The following is a 13,737-nucleotide window of genomic DNA, read 5'->3' as shown; positions in this document are numbered from 1 at the left end:
CTCACCCCTCCTGAAGGAATGCGGACACACCTCTGGTGAGGGGGGGGTTATGAGGTGTGTCTGGTAACACACCTCTGGTTTGCTGAAGCAGGAATGTTTGTGGATGTGTGGAGGTGTGTACCTTTACGAAGGTCCACCTTTTTCCTCTCTTCTCTCCTTTCCTCTCCTCTCTTCCTCTCCTTTCCTCTCCTCTCTTCTCCCCTCCTTTCCTCTCCTCTATTCTCTTCTCCTCTACCCTCTTCTCCTCTCTTCTTTTCTCTTCTCCTCTCCTCCTCCATTTTACAACTTGTCATGTCCAGTCTGTCATTACTGATCAAACACACAGGCAGCTGTAGACTAGTTAAATAAGGACAGATGAACTAGACCCCTAGCTGTGGTGTGTTCCAGGTGCTCTGACCACCTGTGGCAGCAGCCAGTTCCAGTGTGGAGATGGGAAGTGCATCACGATACGTTGGGTGTGTGACGGAACGGATGACTGTGGAGACGGAACTGACGAGCTTCCTGGAACCTGCAGTGAGCCACCTCCCACAATGCACCTCACCTCCCACAATGCATCGCACCTCCCACAATGCACCTCACCTCCCACAATGCACCTCACCTCCCACAATGCACCTCACCTCCCACAATGCATCTCACCTCCCCACAATGCACCTCACCTCCCACAATGCACCTCACCTCCCACAATGCACCTCACCTCCCACAATGCATCTCACCTCCCACAATCTACCTCATCTCCCATAATGCACCTCACCCCACAATCTACCTCCCCTCCCACAATGCACCTCACCTCCTACAATGCACCTCATCTCCCATAAGGCTCATCTTGCCTGTGTGTGTGTGCGTGCGTGTGTGTCTGTGTGCAGTGGTGAGGACCTGCAGGTCTACAGAGATCAGCTGTGGCGGCCGTCTGAACCAGTGTGTTCCTTCTTCCTGGCACTGCGACGGCATGTTGGACTGTGAGAATGGAGCTGATGAGGGGAGCTGTGGTGAGGAAACACACTTCCTGTTTTCTCTCCTCCTATTGTTCTCTATCCTTCTCTAATCTTCCCCTCCTCCCCTCCTCCCTCCCTCCTCCCCCCAGCTCCTAAGCAGTGCTCCTCCAGTGAGTTCCGCTGCTCCAGCGGTCAGTGTGTCTCCTCTTCCTTCCGGTGTGACGAGGAGCCGGACTGCGACGACGGCTCCGACGAGGCTTCCTGTCGCCCGCCAGCTGCTCCTCCTCCTCCTTCCGTTGCCACAGCAACTCGGCCTGCGTGCCTCTGCTGTGGGCATGCGACGGCGACACGGACTGCACCGATGGCTCTGATGAGGTGGGATGTGACCACGCCCCTTTGGCCGCGCAGGCCACGCCCGCCTGTTCGCCGCTTGAGTTTCCTTGCGGGAACGGGAGTGTATCCACGGCAGCTGGAGGTGTGACGGGGGGGCAGACTGCCTGGACCGCTCTGACGAGGACGGATGCTGTGAGTGTCCTGATAGGAGACTCGTCGTGCTATTGGCTGACCTGTTGACCTTCTGGCCTCAGTAGAGCAAGAATCTCACATCTCCCCTCTGCCTCCCCCCTCCCTCCCTCCCTGCCCCATCCTCCCCTCTCCTTCCACCCTCCCTCCCTCCCTCCCTCCCTGCCCCACCCTCCCCTCTCCCTCCCCCCTCCCTCCCTCCCTGCCCCACCCTCCCCCTTCCCTCCCCTCCCTGCCCCATCCTCCCCCTCCCTCCCTCCCTGCCCCACCCTCCCCTCTCCCTCCCCCAGCCCGGACCACATGTCGTCCTGATGAGTTTGAGTGTGGCGATGGTTCCTGTATCCGTGGCAGCCGTCAGTGTGACCGCCAGTATGACTGTCGAGACCTTAGTGACGAGATGGGCTGTGTCAACGGTACGCCAGGCTCTCCCCTCCATCTCTTCCTCCCTTTCATCTCTTCATCCCTATCTCCCCTCTCTCTTCTCCCTTCCTCTGTCACTTCACCCCCCGCTCCCCCCTTTAGAGAGAACTTCACCCTTCAACCATGTTCACACTGTGCCCAATCCCCCCCCTCCAGTCAGCAGGTGTGAGGCTCCAGCCATGTTCCGGTGTCGGAGTGGAGAGTGCATCACCATGGCGAAGGTGTGTGACAGGCAGAGGGACTGCCGTGATTGGTCGGACGAGCCTCTGAGGGAATGTGGTGAGTACGCTTGGTCATGTTGTTGTGCCAACGGTTGCTCTATGACCGGGGTTATCATGGTGTCAACGGTCGCTCTATGACCGGGGTTATCATGGTGTCAACGGTCGCTCTATGACCGGGGTTATCATGGTTTCCTTCTCTGCGGGTTGGAGCTGTGGAATGTTGGTTATGGAGGAAGAACACAGGAGACGGTTGTGGTGAAATCTCTATCCCTCCTTCTCCCTCTCTCCCCCTCCTTCTCTACCCTCCTCCCCCCTCCCTCTTCCTGTCCATCTCGTTCCCCCCCTCTCTCTCTCTTTCTCTCTCTTTCTCTCTCTCCCCTCCTCCCCCCCCCCTCTCTCCCCTCCTCCCCCTCCCTCCCCTCCTCCCCCCCTCTCTCCCCTCCTCCCCCTCCCTCCCCAGACTCTAATGAGTGTCTGTCCAACAATGGTGGCTGCTCCCACGTTTGCCAGGACCTGAAGATCGGCTTCCAGTGTCTCTGTCCCTCTGGCTTCCAGCTGGTCGACACCAAGCGCTGTGAAGGTACACCCTGTCCTCCAACCACCTCTGCTACACCTCCCTGTCCTCCAACCACCTCTGCTACACCTGTGTCTCTATCTGACCACCCTGTCGTCATACATATGACATGAACCAACCTCCCCACTGCCCCCCCCCTCGTAGGTCCACCCCCCCCGTGTCCAGGGGTGTGTTTGTTTTGGTCAGGCTCCATGTGGCATGACCAGCGGCTGACTGTGGGGTGAGGGGGCGGGGCATGCTCTGAGTGGTCAACATCCAGTTTAGCCAGGACGGGTCAGGGTCCAGGCAGCACACTCCACAGTGCTTGATCAGACAGCCCTCCCATACACCAAGCAAACATTCTGACAACTTAACTGATTCTATCTACAGTGTTCAGCCTCTCTGTTCATGTCTCTCTGCTGACCCCTGACCTCTGCCTCCAGATATAGATGAGTGTCTGAGTCCGGACACATGTAGTCAGATCTGTGTGAACCAGGTGGGAAGCTACAAGTGTGAGTGTGAGGATGGCTACCAGGTGGACCCCAGCAGCTCCGCCTGCAAGGCCATCGGTGAGCCTGCCTTCTGTTACTGTGACTACCGTCACCATCCCTACCAAAACCATGACTACCATCCCCATTTCTACTATCGCCAACACCATCCCTACCATCACCACAATTACAATCACCATAGTTACCATCACCACAACTACCATTACCATGACTACCATTACCACGACTACCATCGCCATAACTGCCACCACCTAAATACCATCAATATCACCATGACCATTATCACCTTGGCCACCATTACCAAGACTTCCATTACCAAGACTTCCATTATCAAGACTTCCATTACCAAGACTTCCATTACCAAGACCAAAGCCGTGTTGTTCTGGCTGCTCTGGAGGCCCTCCAGGGTGGCAGGCACGGTGGCCTACCTGTTCTTCACCAACCGCTTCCTGTGTGGCAGGCACGGTGGCCTACCTGTTCTTCACCAACCGCCACGAGGTAAGGAAGATGACCCTGGACAAGAGCGAGTACACCTGCGTCATCCCACGCCTCAAGAACGCCGTGGCCCTCGACATCAACATGGCCGCTAACATCATCTACTGGTCAGACTTGTCCCAGAAGAAGATCTACAGGTCTGCACCTCTCTCTCTCTCTCTCTCTCTCTCTCTCACTCTGTCTCTCACTCTGTCTCTGTATCATGTGTTGTCTGTCATTCTGTCTGTCTTTTTCAAATCCTAATCTCTCCATCTCTCAATCTTCCCACCTCTCAATCTCTCCATCTCTCAATCTTCCCACCCCTCAATCTCTCCATCTCTCAATCTTCCTACCTCTCAATGTCTCCTTCTCATCTCTCCATCTCTGTCTCCAGTGCGTCCATGGCCACGGCAGAAGGCCCCGCCCCCCCCAGAGTGGTGATTGACAGCGACGTGTCGGCTCCCGAGGGCCTGGCAGTTGACTGGATCCACGGCAACATTTACTGGACTGACAGCATCCGCAGCACTATCTCCGTGGCAACGGCAGACGGAAGCCGGAGAAAGACTTTATTCCAGAAAGATCTGGCGAAGCCCCGCGCCATCGTGGTGGACCCCCACAGCAAGTAGGTCTACACTAACTACCCCACAGCAAGTAGGTCTACACTAACTACCCCACAGCAAGTAGGTCTATACTAACTACCCCCACAGCAAGTAGGTCTACACTAACTACCCCACAGCAAGTAGGTCTACACTAACTACCCCACAGCAAGTAGGTCTACACTAACTACCCTACAGCAAGTAGGTCTACACTAACTACCCTACAGCAAGTAGGTCTACACTAACTACCCCACAGCAAGTAGGTCTATACTAACTACCCCCACAGCAAGTAGGTCTACACTAACTAACCCACAGCAAGTAGGTCTACACTAACTACCCCCACAGCAAGTAGGTCTACACTAACTACCCTACAGCAAGTAGGTCTACACTAACTACCCCCACAGCAAGTAGGTCTACACTAACTACCCCACAGCAAGTAGGTCTACACTAACTACCCCCACAGCAAGTAGGTCTACACTAACTACCCCACAGCAAGTAGGTCTACACTAACTACCCCACAGCAAGTAGGTCTACACTAACTACCCTACAGCAAGTAGGTCTATACTAACTACCCCACAGCAAGTAGGTCTACACTAACTACCCCCACAGCAAGTAGGTCTACACTAACTACCCTACAGCAAGTAGGTCTATACTAACTACCCCACAGCAAGTAGGTCTACACTAACTACCCCCACAGCAAGTAGGTCTACACTAACTACCCCCACAGCAAGTAGGTCTACACTAACTACCCCCACAGCAAGTAGGTCTACACTAACTACCCCACAGCAAGTAGGTCTACACTAATTACCCCCACAGCAAGTAGGTCTACACTAACTACCCCACAGCAAGTAGGTCTACACTAACTACCCCCACAGCAAGTAGGTCTACACTAACTACCCCACAGCAAGTAGGTCTACACTAACTACCCCCACAGCAAGTAGGTCTATACTAACTACCCCCCAGCAAGTAGGTCTACACTAACTACCCCCACAGCAAGTAGGTCTACACTAACTACCCTACAGCAAGTAGGTCTATACTAACTACCCCACAGCAAGTAGGTCTACACTAACTACCCCCACAGCAAGTAGGTCTACACTAACTACCCCACAGCAAGTAGGTCTACACTAACTACCCCCACAGCAAGTAGGTCTACACTAACTACCCCCACAGCAAGTAGGTCTACACTAACTACCCCACAGCAAGTAGGTCTACACTAACTACCCCCACAGCAAGTAGGTCTACACTAACTACCCCACAGCAAGTAGGTCTACACTAACTACCCCCACAGCAAGTAGGTCTACACTAACTACCCTACAGCAAGTAGGTCTACACTAACTACCCCCACAGCAAGTAGGTCTACACTAACTACCCCCACAGCAAGTAGGTCTACACTAACTACCCTACAGCAAGTAGGTCTACACTAACTACCCCACAGCAAGTAGGTCTACACTAACTACCCTACAGCAAGTAGGTCTATACTAACTACCCCCACAGCAAGTAGGTCTACACTAACTACCCCACAGCAAGTAGGTCTACACTAACTACCCTACAGCAAGTAGGTCTATACTAACTACCCTACAGCAAGTAGGTCTACACTAACTACCCCCACAGCAAGTAGGTCTACACTAACTACCCTACAGCAAGTAGGTCTACACTAACTACCCCCACAGCAAGTAGGTCTATACTAACTACCCTACAGCAAGTAGGTCTACACTAACTACCCCACAGCAAGTAGGTCTACACTAACTACCCCACAGCAAGTAAGTCTACACTAACTACCCCCACAGCAAGTAGGTCTACACTAACTACCCCCACAGCAAGTAGGTCTACACTAACTACCCCACAGCAAGTAGGTCTACACTAACTACCCCACAGCAAGTAGGTCTACACTAACTACCCCACAGCAAGTAGGTCTACACTAACTACCCCACAGCAAGTAGGTCTACACTAACTACCCCCACAGCAAGTAGGTCTACACTAACTACCCTACAGCAAGTAGGTCTATACTAACTACCCCACAGCAAGTAGGTCTACACTAACTACCCCCACAGCAAGTAGGTCTACACTAACTATCCCCACAGCAAGTAGGTCTACACTAACTACCCCACAGCAAGTAGGTCTACACTAACTACCCCACAGCAAGTAGGTCTACACTAACTACCCCCACAGCAAGTAGGTCTACACTAACTACCCCACAGCAAGTAGGTCTACACTAACTACCCCCACAGCAAGTAGGTCTACACTAACTACCCCACAGCAAGTAGGTCTACACTAACTACCCCCACAGCAAGTAGGTCTACACTAACTACCCCACAGCAAGTAGGTCTACACTAACTACCCCCACAGCAAGTAGGTCTACACTAACTACCCCCACAGCAAGTAGGTCTACACTAACTACCCTACAGCAAGTAGGTCTACACTAACTACCCCCACAGCAAGTAGGTCTACACTAACTACCCTACAGCAAGTAGGTCTACACTAACTACCCCACAGCAAGTAGGTCTACACTAACTACCCTACAGCAAGTAGGTCTATACTAACTACCCCCACAGCAAGTAGGTCTACACTAACTACCCCACAGCAAGTAGGTCTACACTAACTACCCTACAGCAAGTAGGTCTATACTAACTACCCCCACAGCAAGTAGGTCTACACTAACTACCCCCACAGCAAGTAGGTCTACACTAACTACCCTACAGCAAGTAGGTCTACACTAACTACCCCCACAGCAAGTAGGTCTATACTAACTACCCTACAGCAAGTAGGTCTACACTAACTACCCTACAGCAAGTAGGTCTACACTAACTACCCCACAGCAAGTAGGTCTATACTAACTACCCTACAGCAAGTAGGTCTACACTAACTACCCCACAGCAAGTAGGTCTACACTAACTACCCTACAGCAAGTAGGTCTATACTAACTACCCCCACAGCAAGTAGGTCTACACTAACTACCCTACAGCAAGTAGGTCTATACTAACTACCCCACAGCAAGTAGGTCTACACTAACTACCCTACAGCAAGTAGGTCTATACTAACTACCCTACAGCAAGTAGGTCTATACTAACTACCCCACAGCAAGTAGGTCTACACTAACTACCCCCACAGCAAGTAGGTCTATACTAACTACCCTACAGCAAGTAGGTCTACACTAACTACCCCACAGCAAGTAGGTCTACACTAACTACCCTACAGCAAGTAGGTCTATACTAACTACCCCCACAGCAAGTAGGTCTATACTAACTACCCCACAGCAAGTAGGTCTACACTAACTACCCCCACAGCAAGTAGGTCTATACTAACTACCCCACAGCAAGTAGGTCTATACTAACTACCCCACAGCAAGTAGGTCTACACTAACTACCCTACAGCAAGTAGGTCTATACTAACTACCCTACAGCAAGTAGGTCTACACTAACTACCCCACAGCAAGTAGGTCTATACTAACTACCCCCACAGCAAGTAGGTCTATACTAACTACCCCACAGCAAGTAGGTCTATACTAACTACCCTACAGCAAGTAGGTCTATACTAACTACCCCACAGCAAGTAGGTCTATACTAACTACCCCCACAGCAAGTAGGTCTATACTAACTACCCTACAGCAAGTAGGTCTATACTAACTACCCCACAGCAAGTAGGTCTACACTAACTACCCCCACAGCAAGTAGGTCTACACTAACTACCCTACAGCAAGTAGGTCTATACTAACTACCCTACAGCAAGTAGGTCTACACTAACTACCCCACAGCAAGTAGGTCTATACTAACTACCCCCACAGCAAGTAGGTCTATACTAACTACCCCACAGCAAGTAGGTCTACACTAACTACCCTACAGCAAGTAGGTCTATACTAACTACCCCACAACAAGTAGGTCTACACTAACTACCCCCACAGCAAGTAGGTCTACACTAACTACCCCACAGCAAGTAGGTCTATACTAACTACCCCCACAGCAAGTAGGTCTATACTAACTACCCCACAGCAAGTAGGTCTATACTAACTACCCCACAGCAAGTAGGTCTATACTAACTACCCTACAGCAAGTAGGTCTATACTAACTACCCTACAGCAAGTAGGTCTACACTAACTACCCCCACAGCAAGTAGGTCTACACTAACTACCCCTACAGCAAGTAGGTCTATACTAACTACCCCACATCATTGCCATGGCAGTTGGTCTGACTGTGTTGTGTTGCCATGGCAGCTTCCTATACTGGTCGGACTGGGGAACAACAGCGAAGATAGAGAAGGGGGGTCTGAATGGAGGAAACCGCAACACTCTGGTCTCAGACAACATTGTCTGGCCCAACGGCATCACCCTGGGTGAGTGTCTGTGTGTGTGTCCCTCTATTTTTGTTCCTGTCTATGTGTGCCGTCATGGTCACTGTGGTCTTACCGCCCACCCAGATCTGCTGAACCAGCGCCTGTACTGGGTGGACTCTAAGCTCCACACTCTCTCCAGCATCAGTGTGCAGGGCGGGGGCAGGCGTACCCTCATCATGGACCAGAGCAGGCTGGCTCACCCCCTGGGCATCGCTGTGTTCGAAGTCAGCTCAAACATCACACACACCCCTACACACACTCGTCTACACACTCGCATACACACACCCCTACACACACACCCCTACACACACTACTGTACACGTTCACATACACACACATCCCTACACACACACCCCTACACACACTCGTCTACACACTCGCATACACACACATCCCTACACACACACGCCTACACACACTCCTCGACACATTCACATACACACACATCCCTACACACCCCTACACACACCCACATACACACACACATCCCTATACACACACCCCTACACACATACACACACACCCCTACACACTCACATACACACACACTGAAATACAGTACAGTCTTTAACTGTGCCTATCTGTGTGTGTGTGTCCGTGTGTATGTGTGTGTGTGTGTGTGTGTGTGTGTGTGTGTGTGTGTGTGTGTGTGTGTGTGTGTGCAGGAGAAAGTGTTTTGGACAGATGTGAGCAGGAACGTGATCCAGAGTGCTAGCCGTCTGACGGGTGGAAACATCCAGACACTGGCGGAGCACCTGGCGTCCCCGGAAGACATCGTCCTGTTCCACAACCTCAAGCAGCCCGCCGGTACGGAACCCTACAACATCCCTAGAGCATCACTAGAACATCATTAGAACCCTGGAACATCACAAGAACTTCTCTTTGCTGCTCTTCAAATCTGCAATAGAAGAACACATGTTATACTTTCGATGAAAAACCAAAACAACGGGTCGAGTCAGTACCGTGTAGAAGTCTCCCTCACCCCTCCTCCCCCCACCCCCAGGTCGTGATTGGTGCAAGATAGCCAATGGAGGCTGTGAGTTCCTGTGTCTGGCAGCACCCCAGGTGGGGAGCCACGCCCCCAAGTACACCTGTGCCTGCCCTGACAACATGCAGTTGGCCAAGGACCTGAGGGGCTGTGTCCCAGGTACCCTAAACCTAACCCTCTCTCTCTCCATCCATCTTGTTGCTCTATCCCTTCATCTCTCTGACCAGACTTGTGTGTTTCAGCTGCTCCTGCAGTTCCTGATGCTCCCCCCACTCCCAGGACCCCCCCTCCGACCCCCCGCAAGACCCCCGCTCCAACTGTCCCCAGGACCCCCCCTCCGACCCCCCGCAAGACCCCCGCTCCAACCATCCCCAGGACTCTCGCCCCCTCCACCACCTGGCCAACTCCTCTGGCCCCAAGACCGGAGCCCAGGATCCCCACAGCCCAGCCCCCCAGCCAGCCTGCTGCCCCCCCCCAAGGTCAGTACGTCTGGGCGTAATGTCAACATGTAGCTGTATAGCTGGGGATGGGTATAGCTCAGTGGTAGAACATGGGGATGGGTATAGCTCAGTGGTAGAGCATGGGGATGGGTGTAGCTCAGTGGTAGAGCATGGGGATGGGTATAGCTCAGTGGTAGAGCATGGGGATGGGTATAGCTCAGTGGTAGAGCATGGGGCTGGGTATAGCTCAGTGGTAGAGCATGGGGATGGGTATAGCTCAGTGGTAGAGCATGGGGATGGGTGTAGCTTAGTGGTAGAGCATGGGGATGGGTGTAGCTCAGTGGTAGAGCATGGGGATGGGTATAGCTCAGTGGTAGAACATGGGGCTGGGTATATCTCAGTGGTAGAGCATGGGGATGGGTATAGCTCAGTGGTAGAACATGGGGATGGGTATATCTCAGTGGTAGAGCATGGGGATGGGTATAGCTCAGTGGTACAACATGGGGATGGGTGTACAGCAGTTGACTGCAAATCAAAGGTTCGCCCCAATACAATACATTGATTTGGATAACAAGTGTCTGCTAAAGGAACACATTTTTATCATCATTGATGTGTGTGTTGTTGATGTGTGAAACCTGACTCCTCCTGTGTAGAGTCAGGGAGACCAGAGCTAGCCTCCATACCCAGGACTGCCCCCCCCACCCAGACCGCCCTGTACATCTCTGTTCCCATAGGTACCTCACACACACACACACATTCCTATGGGTTCCTCACACACGCACACACATATTCCAATAGGTACTACATACACACCTGGTTAGTCAGACAGAGTTGGTTAACTTTTCTTCCTCCTCCCCCCTTCCTCCTCCCCTCTCTCTCTTCTTCAGTCGTGGTGGTTCTGGTGGCGTTCGTTGCCATGGTGTTGTGGAGAAACTACCGTCTGAAGACCAGCAACACAATCCACTTTGACAACCCAGTCTACCAAAAGACCACGGAGGACCAGGTGCACATCTGCAGGAGCCACAGCCCTGACGGTTACTCCTACCCTGCGGTCAGTTAGCACCACAGGCTTAGCCACGTAGCTTAGCATGCCCAGTAGCATGACTGGCTTAGCACTGTAGCTTAGAATTCCCACATAACATGACTATCTTAGCAATGTAGCTTAGTATGCTCTGTTAGCATAACTAGCATACACATGTAGCAGCTAGCAGGGGTAATGTAGCTTAGCATGTGGCTAGGTAGCTTAGACCATAGCATACCTTAGCATGGGGTGAGCTACGTAGCTCAAGATGGACACTGTGTCACTGAGCTCTCTGTTTCTGTCCTCACAGAGACAGGTAGTGAGTCTGGATGAGGAGGCTGATAACCCTGCCTTCAACTCCTAGAGAGGAGAGGAGCAGGAGCTGGCTTTAGAAGCTACATGGACGGGATTTTACCTCAGAGACACATACCAGAGGCGCACTTCAAGACCAAACCACAACACCCTGAGACGCTGCCGGGGTGGAGAGGGAGGGAGGGAGGGAGGGAGGGAGGGAGGGAGGGAAGAGCAGCTGAACAAGGGAGGACAGGCTTCTTTTATCCCTCCGTCCAAAATCTCTGTTATCGTCGTCGTCATCCAGCCCACCACCGTCCTTCTGGAAGCTTCCAGATCCTTCTGGTTCTGACTGGTTCTGAATGGTTTTGGTCCTCCCGGCTTCGGTTCAGCGGAGAGCTCTTCTGAAGTCCAACACAAAACTTTTTTTTCTTCATGAAGAATGTTCTGTTGTGCGTTTTTTGTAGTTTACTATTGTGTGACTTATGAAATTTTGGTACTGACCTGCATCAGGGCCTCGGACAAACTGTCTTGTGCGCTATTTTAAAATGATTTCACAGCCGTGTTTTGTCCGTGTTTTAAATCGATAAACGTGGAGGTGAGGAGGACGACTAGCATCGCTGATAGGAAGCTCAAATCGCTGACAGAAAGATAACATCGCTGACAGAAAGCTAACATCGCTGACAGGAAGCTAACATCGCTGACAGGAAACTCACATCGCTGACAGGAAGCTAACATCGCTGACAGGAAGCTAACATCGCTGACAGGAAGCTCACATCGCTGACAGGAAACTCACATCGCTGACAGGAAGCTAACATCGCTGACAGGAAGCTCACATCGCTGACAGGAAGCTCACATCGCTGACAGGAAACTCACATCGCTGACAGGAAGCTCACATCGCTGACAGGAAGCTCACATCGCTGACAGGAAGCTAACATCGCTGACAGGAAGCTAAAATCGCTGACAGGAAGCTTACAGCTGCAGGTTGGGTGGAGATCTGTGACCTCATCTGCATCAACAAGGACCACTTGACATTCCATGGTATCCTGCCCCACCCCCCCCAATCGACTTCCACACACTCACACAACACACACACATACACACAGGCAATACACACTCAGGTAACACACACACAGGCATCACACACACTCAGGTAACCCCCAGCCTCACTTCTCTCACCCCAGCTTGTGAGGTTGTGTAGGGTTGTGTGAGGTTGTGTAGGGTTGTGTGAGACACATACAGAGATGATAGGTAATAAACAATGCAGATTATGATAATGTAAATATTGGTGTTCATAAATGTACAGGTCATATTTGATTTTGTTTTGTTTCTTTGGACATAACGTTATCCTACCAACTTTGTACTCTTTGAAACATTTTCTGTAAATAAATAAATGCTTCTATTTATTTTAGAATCATTACATTTAGTTTAGTGCTTGGTATGTGCCATCTGTCTGAACTGCCTGCAGTGCTGAAATCAGCTTTAGTGCTTTGTGTGTGAAATCAGCCCTCCCTGACTTCATACTGCAGTTTTATCATCAGACAGATTAAACAGACGTTAACAGCAGCAGAATCCTTTGTCCTTTTGGGCGTTGTGTGACATGTGGCTCCTGCCTCTCACACAGCACACACACAGCACCCAGCACACAGCACACAGCACACAGCACACAGCACACAGCCCAGCACACAGCACACAGCACACAGCACACAGCCCACAGCACACAGCACACAGCCCAGCACACAGCACACAGCACACAGCCCACAGCACACAGCACACAGCACACAGCCCACAGCACACAGCCCACAGCCCACAGCCCACAGCCCACAGCACACAGCACACAGCACACAGCCCACAGCACACAGCACACAGCCCACAGCCCACAGCCCACAGCACACAGCACACAGCCCACAGCACACAGCACACAGCACACAGCCCAGCACACAGCCCACAGCACACAGCACACAGCACACAGCACACAGCCCAGCACACAGCACACAGCACACAGCACACAGCACACAGCACACAGCCCACAGCCCACAGCCCACAGCACACAGCACACAGCCCACAGCACACAGCCCAGCACACAGCACACAGCACACAGCACACAGCCCAGCACACAACACACAGCACACAGCACACAGCACACAACACACAGCACACAGCACACAGCCCAGCACACAGCACACACCACACACCACACACAGCCCAGCACACAGCACACAACACACAGCACACAGCCCACAGCACACAGCCCAGCACACAGCCCACACCACACACCACACAGCACACAGCACACAGCACACAACACACAGCACACAGCACACAACACACAGCACACAGCACAACATGCCTTACCTTCTTAGAACATACATAGAACTCAGGTCTATATCATATGAATAGAGCCAAACCATGTTGATATAACATAAATAGAACAAATTAATGTT

The 13,737-nt window shown here is 51.9% G+C and overlaps 1 protein-coding gene across 1 annotated transcript; it reads left to right on the top strand.

Annotated features, from left to right (window-relative positions):
* The first annotated feature begins 291 nt into the window (after window positions 1-291).
* Window positions 292-11,411, top strand: ldlra (low density lipoprotein receptor a). Its single transcript, XM_067231160.1, is given in 20 exon segments — window positions 292-298; window positions 388-513; window positions 864-986; window positions 1,082-1,195; window positions 1,198-1,383; window positions 1,386-1,457; window positions 1,745-1,867; window positions 2,031-2,153; window positions 2,556-2,675; window positions 3,092-3,217; window positions 3,618-3,789; window positions 4,026-4,253; window positions 8,435-8,553; window positions 8,638-8,777; window positions 9,219-9,360; window positions 9,557-9,700; window positions 9,784-10,020; window positions 10,635-10,715; window positions 10,869-11,032; window positions 11,313-11,411. Coding segments are annotated over 20 exon segments (2,601 nt in total). The 3' UTR covers window positions 11,367-11,411.
* The last annotated feature ends 2,326 nt before the right edge of the window (window positions 11,412-13,737 follow it).

This window comes from Osmerus mordax, chromosome 3 (assembly GCF_038355195.1).
Source record: "Osmerus mordax isolate fOsmMor3 chromosome 3, fOsmMor3.pri, whole genome shotgun sequence".
In the NCBI taxonomy this organism is placed as follows: Eukaryota; Metazoa; Chordata; class Actinopteri; order Osmeriformes; family Osmeridae; genus Osmerus; species Osmerus mordax.
This window is presented reverse-complemented; position numbering and strand designations above follow the sequence as displayed.